The sequence below is a fragment of the Protomyctophum parallelum genome, assembly GCF_964188405.1.
Source record: "Protomyctophum parallelum genome assembly, chromosome: 19".
Taxonomy (NCBI): Eukaryota; Metazoa; Chordata; class Actinopteri; order Myctophiformes; family Myctophidae; genus Protomyctophum; species Protomyctophum parallelum.
In genome coordinates this window covers 14,693,829-14,715,018 of record NC_139717.1, presented here as the reverse complement: position 1 = coordinate 14,715,018, position 21,190 = coordinate 14,693,829, and the positions used below count along the sequence as shown (strand labels likewise).

The following is a 21,190-nucleotide window of genomic DNA, read 5'->3' as shown; positions in this document are numbered from 1 at the left end:
GGAGAGAGTAATATAGAGAGGAACCAAAAACCCTCAGCCCCATCACAGTCCATATATAGCATCAGATTTGACGATGGAAGGAAGGAGTGAGTCCCAATATTATGTCCAGACTCGGGTCTCCTGTTCCGAGTGCCCATATGCCTGTTCCTCCACCTTCCTCCCTCGACACCCGAAGAGGAGCCACAACGACGTCCTCTACTGCCAAGCGCTGAGGAACGAACAGACGCCCTCAGCCGCCTCTCAGCAAATCACCAGCCCTGTAGCCAGCCAGAGACAAGGAGACACGGATGGACCAGAATATGACAGTCGTCAACAGTTTATCAAGAATGTGGCTCAGGTGGGAGACGTGAAGACATGTCAGCCGAGTTACGCAGGAAAGAAAATATACACCTGCAAACAGTGTGACAAGAGTTTCAATAGGTCCGGTCTCCTGAAGTCACACCTTCTTATCCATACTGGAGAAAAACCATACCACTGCAAACAGTGTGACAAGAGTTTCAATAAGTCCAGTCACCTGAAGTCACACCTTCGTATCCATACTACTGGAGAAAAACCATACCACTGCAAACAGTGTTTCACGAGATTCAGTCGCTTAGCCGATCTGCAGAAACACATGCGTATCCACACCGGAGAAAAACCTTACCACTGTAAACAGTGTGACAAGAGCTTCAATCGGTTAGATAATCTAATGATACACCTGCGTCTTCACAGTGGAGAAAAACCATACCAGTGTAAACATTGTGAGAAGAGTTTTGGTCGGTTAGATAGTCTTAAGACTCACCTATATCTCCACAGTGGAGAAAAACCTTTCGACTGTAAAAACTGTAAAAAGAGTTTCAGTCGCTTAGCCGATCTACAGAAACACCAGCGTATCCACACTGGAGAAAAACCATACCTCTGTAAACAGTGTGAGAAGAGTTTTGGTCGGTTAGATAGTCTTAGGACTCACCTGCGTCTCCACAGTGGAGAAAAACCATACCACTGCAAACCAAAGTTATAATAGTTTGAGGTGCGCCAGCCCTGCCTACGCTCAGCTTTGTATGCATGTGTGTATGAACCTGTCTTGCTCTAGCTTTTTTGCTGTATTGTAATATTTTTTTTATCCGTTTGCTTATTATCCTTCCTGTCTATGCTGTTCAACCTGTGGGGTGGGGGGTGGGGTCAGGGAAACCCCTTTTTAACAAAAAAATCACACCCGTGTGAAGTGAGGAGCGCTAATATTAAAATCTAACTCTTGTTGATATGGTGATGTAATTTTGATGTAAAACAAACGGTGCAAACACAAACATTAAACACCATTAACAATAAAGAGACAATATCTTAGAATATATATTCGTTCAAAGCAAATGTTTTTTAACTCTTATCTTGCTTCTGGGGGGGAATCCCTGGAACAACATATTTTCAGAAGGGGGTCGGCAGGCCAATTACATATATAATGTTTGGGGTCCTTGACCTGAAATAGTTTGAGAACCACTGACACAGAAACAGGTTTTTTAGAATTCTGACATGATTTAGAAGACATCTGTAGAATCAGTTCTCAGGTCTAAATGGGTTAAATTGTCACCTCACTATCATCTGGGACCCCCCCCCCCCCCCCGGGACCCCCCCCCATCAAAATGGATCCATTGTTTGCCAAACAGTGCTTCATATCGCCCTGCGTGCTTTCCTAGGTGACGACGACGCCCATGGAGCGTTACTGTGACGACCGGAGCGCCGCGTACGAGTGGCGGGTGGTCCGCGCAGGAGGGGGCGTGGCCCCCAAGAACTGCTTCCTGTACGGCTCCCCGGAGCTGGCTTCCGATTGGCTGTCGAGGGCCGGAGCGTTCCACGCGGCCCGTCCCGGGGGGGTGACGGCCATCCGCCCCCAACACGGCTGGTCCTACATCAGGATACCCGGTAATGACGCACGCACGCATACACGCATACACGCATACACGCACGCACGCACACACGCATACACGCATACACGCATACACGCATGGCACTCAACTAAGTAACGGCTGCTCTGCCATATATGGCAGCAGAGACTGCCAATATTTGAAGCAGTCTTTCTGCCTTTGGACATCCCAAGTTGTGGAAACCCTCCAACAACCAACCAGTCCGTGGGTAGGTCATGTTCACCAGATCACCAGAGGAAACAAAGTTCTTAGTCTTGGACTGCTGCTTGGTGCTCTCTGTATAGACAAATTCAGAAACGGGTATCATGGTCGTAGCTTACGTATTTCCTGCAGAGTGACTGGTGTTAGTCTGCCTCAAACGTTACTCTTTTACCTGCAAAGATGCCCAGAACATCGGGATGAACCTGTGTAGTTTATGGCTGCTCCAACAGTAGTGGCAACATTCCAAAATAAAAAACGGAATGTCAAAATATCCACCGCGGTGGCTGAGACCAGAGCCATAGTGAGATGAAGCAGTGAAAGGTCCTGAAAGATACATAACGTCAGTCTTACCCAATACCCAATCTTTCTGTTACTCTATGGCTCTGGTCTCAGCCACTGTGGTGGATATTCCGTTTTTTTTAATGTTGCCACTTCTGTTATAAACTACACAGGTTCATCCCGATGTTCTGGGCATCTTTGTAATGTTAGTGTTGTGTAAAAAGCAGGTAAAAGAGTAGGCCTAACGTTTGAGGCAGACTAAGATCATTCACTCTACAGTTCACTGTAGTAGAAGAGGTGCGGGTTTACCTCGCAGCTATGTCGGCTCCGCCTACAGGAAATACGTAAGCTACCTGCGACCATGAGACCCGTTTCTGAATTCGTCTATAGTTGTTCTGATGGGCCTGGAAGTCCAACAAACGCTATTCCGACGCGGACATTCTGTGCCGCTGAATGTATGCCTCTCTTCCCTGTAGCTGTTGGCGGGAGACGGGGCCGTCGGGTAGCGTCGGCTGGTGGTAGATTCCACCGCTGAGTAGTGCCTTCTTGTATGCAAGCTACGTAGTCCACAGAAGTTGCAAATCCATCCACTGCACCTACTACATTGACAATGTAGTATCACTTTTGGACATATGAGGTTTCCACCCAACAGAGACGATATTATCCCACACATGAAACTCATTACTGTACTGTATGTGTGCAACGCTGTGTTTATGTGCAAAATGGAACGACAACCGTGTGTGTGTGTGTGTGTGTGTGTGTGAACAGTCTTGTGAAGTTGTATGGTGGGGGGCTGTGGGGGGGCAGACAAAGCAAGGAAGTTTAGCTGAAGTTTATTGTTCCAGCACTCTGTTAGCGTTAGCGTGTTAGGTAATACTAGCGTGTGTGTGTGTGTGTGTGTGTGTGTGTGTGTGTGTGTGTGTGTGTGTGTGTGTGTGTGTGTGTGTGTGAGTGTGTGTGTGTGTGTGTGTTGCATCCATTCACAAGGTGTCTCTCACCTCACATTAGTACACTCTCCCACGCTCAACTCTCTGTTGCTCTCTCTCTCTCTCTCACACACACACACACACACACACACACACACACAGACTGACTCAGCCGCGGTCAGACTTTCATTGTGAGAGGCCTAATCCAATCTACAAACTCACAACGCGTCGCCTCCGCGGCACGCTGTGAGCTTGTAGATCGGCTATTTTCTGCGCACACAAATGAAGCACTACGGTCAGTGCTGACAAGCGTCCATGTCTCTCTCTCTCTCTCTCTCTCCCTCTCTCTCTCTCCCTCTCTCTCTCTCCCTCTCCCTCTCTCTCACTCTTTCTCTCTCCCCCTCTCCCTCTCTCTCCCTCTCCCTCTCCCTCTCTCTCTCTCTCTCTCTCTCTCTCTCTCCCTCTCTCACTCTCCCTCTCCCTCTCCCTCTCCCTCTCCCTCTCCCTCTCCCTCTCCCTCTCCCTCTCCCTCTCCCTCTCTCTCTCTCTCTCTCTCTCTCTCTCTCTCTCTCTCTCTCGCGCGCCTCTCTCCCACGTTAGGTTCTCAGCGCTGAGCAGGAAGGAAGTGACCCAACACAGTGTGCCACGGTCTCCGCAGCAGCACAACACATTGTTAACGGCCACATCAAGGCCCAGATAATGGACAGTAGATAGAATAATAATATAATAGACAGTGGACTGGTTCCCAGAGACACCCCCACCCTCCAAAGACCCCCCCCCTGCCACACCGCCACACGCTCCGGCCTCCCACCCTCCAGGCCACCAGAACAAATGTCTGAAGCGAAGGAACGTCTGTTTGTTTTCGAGCGCCGTGGCGTGAGCCGCGGTGATATCGGGGTCGGCCATCTTTTCGGGGGGAGGAACAACAATAAGCGGTCAGAGCCCCGTCCGTGTCCCGTTTGGTTCCATTGGAACACCCTCAGAGTCACAGAACTGTTATGGTCATTCGGGGCTATAGCTGTGCTTTTCTGGTGATATTATTTATCGTCCACTCATTTTGTTTCTGTGGTAAAAATGGACCAACATGTCCACCACGAGCCAGCATGGCATGCAGTGATGACCTCTGACCTCTGCTCCCTATCTGGCCTCCGTCACTTGAGACAGACCGAGAGCTTCCAACTCTCTTTGATGCTCTCTATGGATGCTTATGAGCAGCGTGGTTCTGCATGTTATTTGTAGAACATTCCTAAGTCAGACGGAAATACTGTGTGTGTGTGTGTGTGTGTGTGTGTGTGTGTGTGTGTGTGTGTGTGTGTGGCCTCTGCGCCGTGCGCCATAATTAGAAGCGAGCAAGCCACAAAATGATGTGTGTGTTCGTGAGATGTGAAGAACAAACATTGATGTGTTGTATTTATATTTTCATGTGTGCAAGTGTGTCGCCTGCGGTGCACGTTTGATTCGGACGGATGCGTATGTCTGTCTGCTGGGTGTGTGTGTGCAGTATGTGCGCGCATACACATTTCTATTATGGCTGCGAGAGAAGGAGAGGAGAGATAAAGGGAGAGAGGGAGACAGAAGGAGAGAGGAGAGGAGAGGAGAGGAGGGGAGGGGAGGGGAGGGGAGGGGAGGGGAGGGGAGGGGAGGGGAGAGGAGAGGAGAGGAGAGGAGAGGAGAGGAGAGGAGAGGAGAGGAGAGGAGAGGAGAGGAGAGGAGAGGAGAGGAGAGGAGAGGAGAGGAGAGGAGAGGAGAGGCTGTCCGTCCAGTAGGGGGTGACATTCTCCATGTAGTGCTAGTGTTCTACTGTTCTCTGTGAACCATGTAATCTATCTTAATGAGAGGCTGTGTTGTTAGCCACTTGAACCTTACCATCTCTTTTCTGGGCATCGCTTTGCGACACGCAAAGCCATGTTCAGCCAAGATATTTGGTGTAGAGGGACCACGTATTGCCCTCTGGGGGACCCTGGACAATGAATAACATAACAATGGCACACACACACACCATTCCATTTGTACACTCTCAGAGTTATGGGGGTCCGGGGCCTTTAATAACCTACTAAACTCGGGGTCCTTGAAATAAAAAAAAGCTTGAGAACCACTTCTTTAGAGACAGCAACTCATCACATATTGAGAACCACTTCTTTAGAGACAGCAACTCATCACATATTGAGAACCACTTCTTTAGAGACAGCAACTCATCACATATTATTGAGAACCACTTCTTTAGAGACAGCAACTCATCACATATTGCCTGACCGTGACGTGGAATATATTAACATTTTTATGACCGGCTGTAGATCACTGGGTCGCTATAACGATGGAAGTTGGAGATCCATGCCCCATCCGGCTGTGCCCGTGTCAGAGTACCCGTTCCTCCATCTGTCTGTGTCCCTTTTATGCCCATATATGGAGATTTCTGTATCTGTCTCTCTGTCCCTTTATTCCTATATTTGGAGTTCTGTGTCAGGCATGCCCAAGTGTTGTGATGTCAGAACAGGCCAGCTCCATATATGGAGATATTGGGGTGATCACTGGGTCCAGATATCATTGGACATCTCTAGTCACATTGTCACATTGAGCCGTTCATCATCATCGTCCATCGCCGACACGGGTCATTACATCAGACGTCCATGTGCCAGCATCTGGTGTCCCGACCGGAGAGGAAATTAAGTTTTAGCGGGGGAGGGGCGGCGTGGCGCGGGGTTAATATGTCCTCCTGGCCGATGCTGAACAAGTGTTGTCCATTGATGTATTGATCGGCGGGGTCTACAGTGAGATCCGATCGCTCATTGGATCTCGCCGTCCATCTGTCTCTCTATCTCACATAACCATCTATCCATCTTTCATCATCTGGGATCGGTTTCTTTTGTACAGGGCTCTCTTCTGTGCTTCACTCTCGCCTCCTTTCTCCTCTTCATCACCCTCTCTCTCCTGTCTATATGTGGGCTGCTCTATGTAGACCCTGGGGATGCAGTTGAACTATATGTTTGCGTTTATTAGATGTAACATTATGATATGTTATATTGATGTTTCTTTCATGGTAATGAAAAAATAAATTAAATCAAGGGAGGGCAGGCTATAGACTGACTATAAGACTGGATATAGGACAGAATGTAGGACTGAAGACATGATGCAGGAAAATATACAGTATAGGAGAGAAGACAGGATATAGGGGGCAGCAGTGAACCTTCCGGTTCCCAGTTAGATCCCCCAGAGTTAGTGAGTTAGAGTCAATGTGTCCTTGAGCAAGACCCTGAGCCACATTAATTGCACCCGATGAGCAGGTTGGTGCCTTGTATGGTTTCCTCCGCCATTGGTGTATGAATGTGTGTGAATGGGTGAATGTAATGCACAATCTACGTGAAGCGACATGGATGAAGGCGCTATATAAAATGCACCATTTACAATTTATAGGACGGATAGGGGAATGGAATCAACATCACGTGTGTTGGAGATGCAAACGGTGCTGTTTTGTACTTCTCATCTTCATTTTACATATTGCAGGTACATCTACACTACGATGCTTTAACCATAGCTTTGCAATACGACAAACAAACAAAAAAACACTGTGTTAATGAGATGATGATCACATGGCCAGGGTATAAACAGGGTACAAACCGAGCCAGTCAGGGTACAATCAAGGTATACAAACAGGTCCAAGGCAGAGGGCCACACAGACAGGACCATGCAGGGCTCCAGGCATCAGGGGCAGTCGGTCAGGGATCATTATCTGGCAGCAGGGCCTCTTAATTGGGTCAGGACCGTGTGAGACCCCCTGCTCTGGACCCTGCAGCCAGGCCAGGGATCACATTACACTGTGTGTGTGTGTGTGTGTGTGTGTGTGTGTGTGTGTGTGTGTGTGTGTGTGTGTGTGTGTGTGTGTGTGTGTGTGTGTGTGTGTGTGTGTGTGTGTGTGTGTGTGTGTGTGAGAGAGAGAGAGAGAGAGAGAGAAGAAAGAGAGAATAATGTATATTTATATACATTTGATTTGTATAGCACTATTCCAAAACATGTGTTTTAGGCCTGTCAAAATTATTACATAATCACCTAATCGCAATTATTTGAGATATCACAATTATCGTTGCATAAATTGCCATAATTGTTTCCATATTGAAACATTTTCATTTTAACACAATAACTCGTCGTGCTCCGATGGGTTGTGAGCTTCTAGATGGTCCATTTCCACTATCAAAGCTGCACTATGTAACTGTCCTCTTCTTGAACCCGCTTTGTGAAACACGAATTTTGGCTGATGGTCAACATTCAATTCATCCCCTGAGCAAGCAGGCAGGCCCCATTGACTATTAGCTCAATGGTAAAACATTTCAGCACAGAAACCGGGCTTAAAGAGGAAAGTTACATAGTGCGGCTTTAAGTGTAAAAACACGGTACAACAAAAAGCCCCGTCTGTAAAACAGTGAATAGAACAACGCAGCACTACAATAAAATCAACAAAACAATCACGTTATTAAATGTGACAACGCCAGTGGTGTGCGAATAAAGCAATAAAAATAGAGTAATAAAACAAAACGGTAATAAACATAACAATAATGTAAGGGCGTGTCAGGGTTCTTTGTGTGTGCACGTGCGCACGCACGCGTGTGTGTGATCTCATAGCTGCATCATTCATCTGCTGGATGAGTGTAACTGAGGCTATTGTTACAGTATATGTGTGTAGAAAAGCTACAATCCATAAAATGCTATATTAACCTATTTGTATAGTACATGTATGTTATTTCAATATAACTACTACATCTTCTACAGTGATTGGAGGTGGTCCGTCTACTCTTCATTTGAGAAATTTAGACCACCTACCAACTGTTGACGATGCCAATAAAGTTATTTGAATCTGAGATTCATCCAGATTGGACACTACTATCAGATTGACCCACCGTCTCAGATCGGTTCTTTCTGGTGAGAGAGAGAGAGAGAGAGAGACAACAGATGTAAAAGTTACGAATTGGACCTAATGCGTGATTTATGCATTGGCGTACGCCGGGGGGAGGACGTAGGGCGATCAACAAGGCAAGCCCACAGCGCCTCGCAGATGTGACGAGTTGTGTGCCTTGTAGATCGGCTATGTTCGAAGTTGAAACTGGACTTAAAGCAGGCGGCAACGATCCCGGTTCCGTATGAGTCATTCAAACGCTGCAGTTCTCATTGATGGCCCAGAAGTTGATACTATTGCTTTCAGTCGCTACTAGTGTAAAGTCTTCTTTCAATTATCATGATGTGCGTTCTTGTAATTTATGTTTATCTTTTATTTTTATGATAAAGTAGGCTACGCTTCTGGGGCTTCTACTGGTTCTACTGAGTGACGACCCGGGCCTCGCCAGTTCCAGCCAGTAGTGTTTGTTTCCGGGTTGCTTTGTTTTGCATTGTTCCAAGGTGCTGTATTTGGATTGGCTGAAATGGTGGATTCAAAGCGGGTCTAGCAACCAATGGGAGACGTTGTGGCTTCCTTCGTCCATATTCTTTTTTACATTCTAGGCCATATAGAGCATTGGTTCCCAAAGTATGGGGGTCCACAGCAAAAGTAGTTGATACAGCATCGCAATCATTTTAACCACTTTATCAATTCATATGTTGGCTATTCAGAAATGGCAGATCTTCTTAAAACAAATCTTCTCTTCTGCGGGATCTCTGGCACAAGACCTCTTCAGATGGTGGATCCGTGGCCAAATTCAGATCAATTTGGGACGTCCTTGGACCTCGACCCGAAGAAGTTTGAAAACTGACCGCTCTGTGGCTTAAAGATCAGTTACCGGGGCTGTGCCTCTAATCCTGTAATCCTGTAACATTTCATATTTGGCTCGCTGGGACTAATTTGCTGACTTTTTACGATGTTCTGTAATGAGCTGTGCTGTCGCACACACGCAGGCACGCACGCGCACACGCACACACATACATACACATACATATGCAGCTTATTATATAAGCCATAAGTGTTGAGTTGGACTGGGGGAGGACCACCCAGCCCTCCCAACACTCATTCATCCTCCGCTTGGCGTTGCTTTATTTAGGGCATGATCGGAATACTTGGAAACAACACTGTTTCTATATGGAGCACTTATATGAATGAACCTCACCACCCCTCTGTCTGTGTCTGTGCCTCCCTCTCTCTCTCTGTCTATGTGCCTCTCTCTCTCTTTCTTTGTAGTTTATGCTCTATCACATGATTCCGTTGCTTCCCGAAAACAATTGATTCCCAAGATAACTCACTGCATCATGACACGTTGTTTATATTAATGTGGTTCTTTTCAGCAAAACAAAGTAGTTGGCTCACTGACAGGACCGTGAAACGTGAACGTGGCCCCCTGGAGAAATGATTGATTTCTGACGTCTGACTTATTAATTGTGCAATGATGTTAAGCCAACCACGATGAATTATTCATGCGAGTTCAGTAACTTATTGACTTTGGAGAAAATGTAAACATAGTCTTAAAAAACAAAAGCCATGAATGGAACAATGTTCCCTTGGCGAGTTCTCAGTTAAATCAGGAAAAACTGAAGATGTCAAAAAATAAAACGGATCGCCCCTCAGCCAACCAAGGCCACTGGCCATGACAACATCCCCACCAGATTCTCTCTATTGCTCCCATAGTAGCCCACATTACAAATGTATCCATCACTGTCACGTCCCACGAGAATTCAAACAGCCGAGAGTAATCCCTCTGTATGAAAAAGGAAACAAGTTAGAACCGTCCAACTACCGCCCTGTTCCCATCCTTTCTTCCATAAATGTATTTTCTTTGTCATCAAAGTTTTTTAATGTCTTCCATAAATGTTAGAGAGATGAATTCACAAACAGAAAACCGCTGTTTCAATTCCAATCTGGCTTTAGAACATCAGAGTCGACGATCTAATAATCTCAACTTCAAGCAAAGAAGAGATCACCTATTCCGTCTGTATTCGTGGTGGAAAAATGGCTTGCGTGACCACAAGACACCTCTGAGCGATGAAGTATAACATGCGGCTTGGTAACAGAGACTGCGAAAACGTCCTTCAGTGGGGAATAAGATCACTTCCTGGTAACAAAGCATGTCTGAAACGGTTTAAAACAAAAACCCTCTTGAATGCACTTCTGTTGGGGATTGGAGGCCCTGCGGTGCCTCCCACAGGGTTGAACCACGGAACGCTAACCACTGGCATGGTGGAGGCTGTTTTATTGTATGCTAAGTATGACTTATTACTCCAATGTTTGTAAACAGGGGAGGAGAAAATAGACCAATGAGTTTAGTGGGAGAGAGAGAGAGAGGTTTCTATAGCACAGGCTTGGCTCCTTGACTATTTCAATATCGACCAAATTCATGTGGTCCCCCCGAAGGAAAAAAAAAAAAACCCAACAACAACCCATCTTTAAATATGACTTTAGGAAGGCGTCTGGAGGTTTTGCTTATAATGTGTTCCCCGGCTTTAGAATGACAGGGTTTGAACAATATTCAGCCTTATAGAAAAGTAATTTTTTTGCAGCTTTGCCAGGGAGCCGGTGGGTTTGCGTTTTGGGTGGGTGGCGGGCGGGGTGGCTCCAGTGAGTGACGCTGGTGGGAGCGCCGCGCGGGGGCCCCTGGTTAGCCTGGCACCGCGGTGACGAGGGGCCCGACTGCTCCAAACCACAACATCACCACCAAATAATACCGACTTACTGGATCTGTGACCACAGCGCTATACGGACCCACTCCTCTCTCTGTGTGTCTCTCAGCGGCACTCTCTCTTTTAATCTGTCTCGTTCTCCTTCTCTGTCTCCCCTGTCTTTTCTCCACCCAGATCAAATTCTTCTCTTCTCTTCTCTTCTCTTCTCTTCTCTTCTCTTCTCTTCTCTTCTCTTCTCTTCTCTTCTCTTCTCTTCTCTTCTCTTCTCTTCTCTTCTCTCCTCTCCTCTCCTCTCCTCTCCTCTCCTCTCCTCTCCTCTCCTCTCCTCTCCTCTCCTCTCCTCTCCTCTCCTCTCCTCTCCTCTCCTCTCCTCTCCTCTCCTCTCCTCTCCTCTCCTCTCCTCTCCTCTCCTCTCCTCTCCTCTCCTCGTATGGAGTGCTGTGCTGCAACACAATCTTAATTACATAATGTACACATAGTATACAGAAGTACATATTCAAACAATGTACGGTAAATCACAAACTGTTCTCATGTGTTAGTATTCATGACGGACATGCTTCCATGCTCATGCATGTACCAACATGGAAGCACCGCAACTTAACATTTAATTGCAAGATTTTACCAGATTGTCCTCATTGAAATTATACAGGATACCAGTATCCAGTATATATGGAGTGTGTCTTGAGTGTACAGGGTTTGATGAGGTCAGACTCAGATCATATGGAACATGGAACATATGGAATGTCAGAACAGGTCAGCTCCATATACAGTATGGAGATCTAAGGGTTTGAGGTCAGATGTAGAGTTGCAGGCTGGCTCCAAATATGCAGGTCTTCTCCATGTATGGCTATCCATGGTTTGATGAGGTCAGTGTTGTTGTCTTCGTATGGAGATGGCCATATATGGCGACATGTCACGAGGTGTGAGGGTCTGACGGTCATATATGGTGGCGTGACGGATGGAACGACGGATGGAATGACGGACTGACCTACAGTCGCAATAATCTTGCAATTAAATTTTGAGTGTATAATATATGTACTGCTATGTAACTAGGCCATTAGTATACCTTGTGCATTTGCTAACAATAACAGCTTCTGTGCTGCGTGTGTGCGGCATGGGTCTGTGTGTATGTGTGTGTGTGTGTGTGTGTTTGACAAGCTGACACCACTCGGCAGTGACCCCAGAGGTGAGCGGGCTTTGGTCCGTCCCCAGAGTGGGTCCCCGCAGTCACTTCATCTGTTGTATTAGTTCCTCTTTAACACCTCGGCAGGACGTGACCCTTGCGGGGTGTCGCACACACTGGGGTCAGAGCTCAAGGTTCAGCCCGGGTACACATTAGCATGTGCGCTAGTATTGCGGCTAACAGCAGTCGATGGGATGTCCTTGTGTACACGCGGTAATGTCTCCTGTGTTCATTTAACTCTGAGTGTGTATAAATGGAACCAAATGGACCCTTACAGGTCCATTTATACACACTCAGGGTTGTGCAGAGACCGAAAATATTTAAGACTTCATAAAATTGGATTGTTTTCATTGCTTTACTATTTTGTTTTTATAGAGCACCGATGTCTGACGTCAATATCGGTAGAGGGCGCACAACCACAGGTTCATGTACTGTTTTATTTGCATTGTAATCCCCATAGGGGATTTTAGACCACCTCATATAAGAACTGTGTTTGAAAAATAAACATGTCATCGCGGCCGCTTCACTCATATGGATATGACGAATCAACTGACTAAGAGAAACAGACAGTATAATATATGAGTGACTGACTGTCGTAAACGATACGGAGACACCTCCCTGACAATAACGTTGAGACAGCTTGTTTATTTTTGAACGCTTATATGAGACGATTTTAAGAGGACCCCATGTTAGAGAAATGACTTCTGTGAACCAGGGGAATCGAGGGGATGAGCGAGTGACGTCAGGACTTCGGCGCTCTATTATAATGTTTTTTAGTCCAAGTTTCAACAACTGTTGCTTGTGTGTGTGGTTTTTCTTTGGGCCCGTTTGCACTGAATGTAAAGTCATTGTTGCCATAAAAACTATGGGCCCTGTTTTGCCTATACCTTACTTACCCCTTACGCCTAAAACGTAAGGGGGTAAGTAAGCCCCTTACGCCTAAACTTTTAGCGTAGTTTTTAACTATTTTGACAAAAATGACCTATAAAGCTCACAACGTGTCTATGTAGATCAGCTATAGGGCTCTTCAATATGAACTGATAGTTGAACCATCTTCATAATAAAGCAACTCAACAGTCGTCCCTTTGCTCTGCAATGACCTCACGGCCTCTTTTGTGTCGCGTGACATATGTTGCGCTTACGAGGCGCTGTCTACGATGACGTGCCTCTCAGGACACAGAAACCATGCAGAATAATGGGGGTCTGCTATACGGCACAGAAGGGTTTCAGTGAACAAGTGTCGAAGCTGAGCGGAGGGCATAGAAAAGCCCCCCCCCCCCCAATTCCCCCACAGGGAGTCTCGTGTGCCCCCCGGCCCCCCTGACCCCTTGACCCCGGACACATCCCCCGCGCTCAGGGGTCATGGACCCCCGCAGTCAACAACCACCACCACCACCACGGGCCTGTCAGCGGGTCGATGGCTAGCCCCTGCCCTCTCCCTCTCCCTCCCTCTCTCTCTCTCTCTCTCTGGGCCCATTGTCCCGGCTGAGGTTAACTCCTCGTGGCCCGGCGGAGTCACAGGGTCAGATCGCTAAGCGGGCTGGGGGTCTTGTTTGATTGGTGATTACTGTATGGTCAGGCTGGAGGTCACCTGATGGGGTGTCAGAGACCAACTGTTCACCGGGGTTGGTTCTCCACCGCGCCGCCCGCTGTGACACCAAGTGTAAATTACACTTTATCGTCTCTGTCAGGGCAGAAACCTCTTATCTCAGTTTTCTACTCTCCGTTTTTTTTTTAACATACTGCACTCCAAATGCTTGTAGATCTGGAAATTTTGTTATGTTTGAATTTGGACATATGAGGTTTCACTGTCACTGTCGGGCCAGAAATAAAACCTTGTATCTTCATATTTCATCTTTTTATAAATTATATGTTTTAATATATGAGCCAGATAAAGAGAATGTTGCCCTATAAATTAAGCTATTTTATAGGGCAACATGCTCTTTCTCTGTCTCTCAGTAGTGTGAGGACTATACTATGTAGTCCAGTGGTTCTCAAACTTTTTTAGTAACCCAAAAGAGAGATTAGACGTTTGCCTGGCACCCAAACTAGTGCACCACATTGTGTAAAGGAGAATTTCAGACTAGAAGGCTTTCTTACCTTTTCTTAAATAGTATCGGCTATAAGTAAGCAGCACACTTTAATACTTCTTTCGATGGAAATAAGCAAATTAGCACTAAAACCCAACCCCCATTGATGGCTTATGGTAGGGGAAATAGCCAATAATGTGTTTTTGCACAAAATAACACCTGGACCCCTTTGGTGGGGACATAACAACTACAAATAAAGGCAAGAAAGCCTTCTAGTCCGAAATTCTCCTTTAAACATTTAATTTGCTACATAATTCATGGGATTTCTTAGATTTCTTCTTTGATTTCACCATGAAATATATTTATTAAAGAAAATCATTGCACTTGTTTTTGGGGGGGAATGTCTTTGCAAAATGTTTTGAAATAATAATAATAATAATAATTAATAACAAAATGTAGGATACAAGAAATATAGGCACCCGAACAAAATATGTCCTGGACCCACAAATGGGTGTTAAGCCCAAACCACACCAAAGGGTCGGGTCTTGATCCTTGGTCTGCCCGGGGGTCTCCTCCCAGTGAGGACCTCCGTAGGGAGACGCTGGGGAGGCGTCCTTACTAGACGCCCCCCAGCCATCTAAGCTGGCTCCTTTCTAAGTGAAGAACATGTGTTGGAACATGTACATCTTAACATGTTTAGCTCAACATCTAGGGGGAGGGGTTAGGTTCAGACCATGGAGCTTTTATTGCATGTTTCTCATTTCTCTCTCAGATAAGGACTCTGATCACATACAGTAGGAAGCTGCAGCACACTCTGGACTCTGGTGTTCCTTTAGTATTTTAATAAAGACGTCTCTCTCTCTCTCTCTCTCTCTCTCTCTCCCTCTCTCTCTCTCTCTCTCTCTCTCTCTCTCTCTGTCTCTCTGCGTGTCTCTCTCTCAGATAAGGAGAGCCTGATCACAGACAGCGGGAAGCTGCACACCCTGGACGTGTTGCTGTGCAGACTGAAGGCTCAGGGTCACCGTGTGCTCATCTACTCCCAGATGACCCGCATGATCGACCTGCTGGAGGTACTGTACCCCGCACCAACGTGCCCCCTTTTTTCTGTTTGTCAGTCAACCAGTCTGTCCTGGTCGGGAGGCGTCCCGACCTCCTGTCCCTCGTTAACTGCTCTCATTAGCGGTGCTAATTAACAGGTCAGGGCCCTAATTAGCTGGCAGGCCTCATCTGCAGCGAGGGAGACAGATGGGAGAGCGCTGGCAATAAGTAAGAAGAGAGGAGGAGGAGGAGGAGGAGGAGGAGGAGGTGGGGGTTCATGAGGGCATGACGGGGTGAGGGGCCTCTCAGCTAGACGGGAGAGAAATGCAACACATCACTGCTGTCGGGCAGGAACCTCTTCTCTTATCTCCATAGTGTGTGTTTTCTGTAAATCAACACCCTACTTGATCATAATACAGAGTCACACAAAAGCACCAAACGGAGTATAGATACAAAAGCTCGAAACGTGGCGCGAAGCGACGTGTTTTGAAGCTTGTGGATCTGCTACTTTTGATTTGAATCCTAAACGGTAACAGTTTGGGACATTATGAGGTTTTCACCCGACAGAGATGGATGGATACGGTAGATGGATAGATAGATAGATGCGCTGGTGTGACACTACAATGCAGATTGAGTGCTAGACCCAAAATCCAGTATACAGTACATATACTGATGAAGGCTCATAGCGCAAACGCATGGTGTGTGCCAATAAAAAAATGAAAATGTGAGTACTTTGTCCTCCATTGATTTGACATTTTGGATGTGCTCTCTTTTTGGGATTTTTTCAATTGCTACTTTTGACATGGCTAAAACTAATTTTGGTTAGTTACTAGTTTTGGTTTGCTGGTGTTGAGCTGACTTAGCCTCTCAACAGGAAGTGTTGCCACTCTTGAACGGCTCCCACTGAACAACAATGAACCGGTAGCGGCCTGTTCTGTCACTGTAGCCTAGCGTCACGTGGAAATGTAGCTTATTCACCAGGAACTGGAGACATCACATCATTGGAGCTTTAGCGTGAGGTCACCAGTAACAGTGGTGGAAGGTTATTACTCAATTACTGTACCTATTTCGACTCCACTCTTATTTCAGAGGCAAACATTGTACTTTTTACCACTACAACAATTTACTCATTTGGTTTAGATGATTAAAGGTATATTCAGTGATTTCACTCAAAAAACCTTAGGTTTCGTTTTTGGCTGTGGGACCCAGCCTTTCGTCCAATCAGGATAGAGAGTCAAAAACGAAACCTAAGGTTTTTTGACCCCCAGGGGTTAACTGGGGACAGGGAGGAACTCCTTATATGGCCAGCACACTCTATAGTAGGGAGGATTATCACAACAAAACAAAAAAATAAGTGATATTTGAATTAAGTGAAATCACTGAATATACCTTTAATACAAAGCATACATTAAGTGATAATAATGTGTTATAATAGAAGTCAAATCTGAGTACTTCTTCCACAACTAATCTTTAGTTATTTTTTGTTTTCCGCCTCCAGTGCAGAGTCTAGTCTAGTGAGGGCAGACGGGGCCCAGCCCAGGTGCTTAAGGACCGTCTTCCTGTATGTCTGGACAGGCTATGGGAACAGTGGGAACGTCTCATGTAGGAAATGCACAGCGCTGGGAATGCTTTTAGATGACTGCTGATAACGCCCAGCTTAGCCATGATTCTACGCTAATGGCTAATAATGCCACCGTCACACCCAGCAGACACACCTTTTACGGTTCTTATACTTTGTTCCACTTCGGCTGGGTTTTCGATTGAGTTTGTCACTCATCGAAACACAATGAAGACAACGGTCTAAACAAATGAACCGACGGTTACATATTTCTAATCTTAGATGATATGCGTTTTTTTCTTTCTTTCAGCTTTAGCGTCACTAAGATGAATGGACTAAAAAGAAACTTATGGATGTCTATAGCATATTTGGAACAATGCTCAAGGACCTGCCCCACCTCAACTACAACTATATTATACATAATATCTACTGTATAACGCCCAGGATTTGAACCCAGGTCTCGCGGCCGCACAGGAAGAGACGCTAAAGCCAAACATCTTATCCATCAGCCTAAACCAAGGTTGAACCAAAGTGCTGCACAGAGCATGTTAAAATACAAACGGACAAGAAAATAAAAGAGAAAAAGAAAGAAGCAAATTAGAAATGGAAACAAATCAAATTAATATATATATATATATATATATATATATATGCTGCATATCAAACACGGTCAAACAGCATTAATAGCTAGCGAGAAAAAATGTGTCCTTTTAGTAAGGATTTAAAAACCTCCAATGACTGAGCATAGCGTGGAGTGGCAGGGTGTTCCAGAGTCTGAGGCCGGCCACCGCGAAGGCTCGGTCACCTCTGGTCTTGTATTGAGTGTTAGTATTGCCATGAGGTAACAACAAGGATGGGAAAGAAATCTAAAATACTTTCTCCATTGACTAGAAAGTACTGTGTGCTTCACATGGAATGACATTGTACAGTGGCTCAGGAGCAGCCTGTAAACGAACACGAACTAAGACTACCGGTATTCTGACGGTAGAACATCACCAAACACAAGAGTCAACTTCCTATTGATATTGCTACTTTCATTAGGAAGAAAATACGGACTGCATCTGCAGATCTGGATCCAGATCTTCAAATAGTAAAATCAACAGGAAGTTACTGTGTTCTATTGTCAGAATCAGCTTTATTTGCAATCGTTTACAGGCTATAACTTCCTGTACAATGTAAGTCAATGAGGAGCATACGAATATTTTTTATTCCTTCCATCATGGCAAGGTAAATACCCAACCCAAACCTCTACCAACGTGGTCTTGCCCTTTAAGCTTTTTGGTCTTCAAGGAGAGGCTCTGAGCCACGCTGCTACACTCTGCTCTTCTGCTATTCTCCCATGGACCACCACCACTGTGATGATGCCACAGACCACTAGTGGACTGTGGACCATTGGTGATAACCAGTGGGTTCAGTTTACACTCGGCTGCCACTTTTTATTCTCTTGTCTCTTGTCGGGTGGAAACATCATCATACTGTATGTCTGTCCAAAAATAGTTTATTTTCAGGAAGAATAGCTACTAAAACACTTGAGCTTGTAGATCTGTTACTTTTGATACTTTTGTGTGACGCTGTAGTGTGATCAAGTAGGCCGTTAAAATGTGGTGATAAGAGGTTTCTCCCGACAGCAACGATACGTTCTTAGAGAAACGGAGAGAGAGAGAGAGATGGAGAGAGAGAGAGAGACATAGACATAGAGAGGGGGGGGGGGGGGGCAGATGTGGACAGGCATTTGTCGTCACTTTTTTGTGGCCAGTCGGCTACTCCAGGATGACGGCACATTTTTGGGGAGCCCATCTCACTGGGTCTCTGGGTGGTCTGTCTGTCTGTCTAGTTGTCTGTCTGTCCGTCCGTCCGTCTCTCTGTGTCTCTCTGTCTCTCTCTCTCTCTCTCTCTCTCTCTCTCTCTCTCTCTCTCTCTCTCTCTCTCTGTGTCAGCAGTCTCCTAACAGAGAGCCTCAGTGCTTATACAGACAGCGTTTCCATGTTAACTGCATGCGCTCTGCCTCCGTGTTTGTTTAGACTGCTTTAAGCGTATCGCACTGCGGTGGTGCTGGTGACTGACTCGCGTTACGCTGGCAGGACAGTGCCAGCCCCCAAATAATAAGCCAGAGACATGCATCAAGTACTTCCAGATTGCAGATGTATACGACCTTCAGCCAATTAGCTTCCCCCTTTTTTCCTTCACGTCCAAATCGTCATGTCCGGGTGACGCTCGGGATAGGAGTCACGATAACACAATACGACCCCCATCCATACGCATTAAACAATTTGCTCTTCGGGGACTCCCAGGGGTCCTTAAAGGGGTTCCAGAGGGCTCCCTGAGCTAGATGATAGATGGTAACCAAACCAAATGGACCCTTACAGGTTTATAACTCAAATGGAATGGAGTGTGCCTGGTGGGAGGAAATACGTAATAATAGTAAGCCTTCTGCAGCATCTTTCACTCATGGGATGCAGATGGAAAGCCTTAACAATATTAAGAATAGGTCATGTTAATGGGAGATATAGGTAATAGTGGCAATAACAGGATGCACCGGATTCCAAATTTATAGAACAATATATTCAATTCAAGATCATCACTCTTTATTAGACACATTCTATACTTGTCTGAACATTATAATGTAATTATTATGGGTCAAGCCCGAAGGGGCGAAGGCCCCTATTGTTTTTCTACCGTTTTTTCTTCTTCATTCGTCAAAGGACCTCTGACCTTTAGATATCCTAATTGCGAACGCAATGAGCACTAACTATGAGACCCTGCAGATCATGTCTGTCTTGTGTCTGTCTGTCTGTCTGTCTGTCCCGCTGTGACACCACCCGCCCGCCACCAGAGGGCGCAGCTGTAGCACACACACACACACACACACACACACACACACACACACACACACACACACACAGTAGAAAACTTAAAAAAATTACTAACTAAAAAGAAAGAAAAAAGTACGTAATTTATTCTAATTGTTGTTATTGCAATTTACGAGCTGCGTTCGCTTCCCGCGTTTGCGCGTCTTACTTGTTATATGATTGTATGAATTTTATAATCCACTCCTGGGATTTTAACCAACCTTGAAATCGAATTTCCGTTAATGTGTGTGGAAGAATCTGGACCCACCTAATGCATGGTTGGCTGCGGGAGTACAGCATTGACAGAATGCTGTACTGACCAAAGTCATACCTAAAAAAAACTCTTCTCTTCTATTGAGAATGAGGACAACCAACTGGGCCAAGTCCTGGACCGGAAGTAGGCAGACATGCATTGGACTCAGGCAACAGCCCAGCTTTAATGATCTTAAATCCCTTTATTTTAGATTGTTTGTAGTAATCGTACGACATAAACATTAAAGATACTTTAGTTGTTACTGTACAATACTTTAAAACAATGCTTACACATGCTTAAAATAGCTCTTATTTGCGCATCCCTCGTTGAAAACAATGTATTTCCAACTCCAGCTTGTCTCAGTTCAGGCTGCATGAACAGCGCCCGAGCGCTCGGTTTCCGCCCCCTCAATATCGTGGTGGCTCTGGGAGTGCCCAAATAAAATATTTGCTGCTGGGCATTCTGTCAGGGAGGTGCCTTTGAGGGGCACGGTGGCACAGTTGGTAGTGCTGTCGCCTCACAGCTAGAAGGTCCTGGGTTCGATTCCCGCTGGGGACGCTGTGGGCACTGGCGGCGTGTTCCCTCCTCCGCGTCATCAGTGCCCATACCCGAGGCGGGGGTTGGCGATAGGGCCTTTCTGTGTGGAGTTTGCATGTTCTCCCCGTGTCCCCTAGGGTAGATACCCTCACAAAAACATGCCGTAATCCTGGTCTCTAAAACTACCTCCCCCTGGCCAGCCGGGGCGCCTGATGGAGGGGAAAGGAACTGGTCGGAATAACGTGTCCCTTCCACGCGCTACGTCCAGCCGGGGAAATTCCCCTCTGTCAGGTGAAAAGAAGCAGCTGGTATGTTTTACTGTACTGGAGTATGTCCAATATTCAGTATTATCATTGCGCTTTTATCAGTGGCTCAGGCGGCGGTGGCTCAGGGGTAGAGTGCCTGGATGGTAACCGTAAGGTTGCCAGTTCGAACCCGGGCTCCCCCAGAGTTACTGTCGAACTGTCCTTGAGCAAGACACTGAACCCCTAATTGCTCCCGATGTGCTAGTTGGTGCCTTGCATGGTTTCCGCTGCCATCGGTGTATGAATGTGTGTGTGAATGGGTGAATGTAATGCACAATCTCTGTAAAGCGCCTTGGATAAAGGCGCTATATAAATGCACCATTTACCATTTACCATTTATCAGTAGCCTGTTAATAAAGGCCATTCGAGATTGCTCCAGTGCCTTCCTTCCACTTTTGTGCTTTTACTCAAGTAATGGAAGTTTGGAATAGAGGAGGACTTTTACTTTTAACCCATTTTGACCTGAGATCAGATTAAAAAAATGTCTTCTACATCCTGACAGTTTTCTGAAAAAGCTATGTTTCTATGTCAGTGGTTCTTCGA

The 21,190-nt window shown here is 46.0% G+C and overlaps 1 protein-coding gene across 5 annotated transcripts in view; it reads left to right on the top strand.

Annotated features, from left to right (window-relative positions):
- The window catches only part of ino80 (INO80 complex ATPase subunit), a gene marked incomplete at its 3' end in the record, with an annotated part of 79,444 nt that overhangs the window by 36,535 nt on the left and 21,719 nt on the right, over positions 1–21,190 (top strand). For all 5 annotated transcript variants that reach the window (XM_083789673.1, XM_083789672.1, XM_083789670.1 and 2 more), the window contains exons 27-28: positions 1,671–1,896; positions 15,050–15,177. In XM_083789673.1, coding sequence (XP_083645799.1) covers positions 1,671–1,896; positions 15,050–15,177 — 354 coding nt within the window. The remainder of the gene's footprint in view (positions 1–1,670; positions 1,897–15,049; positions 15,178–21,190) is intronic.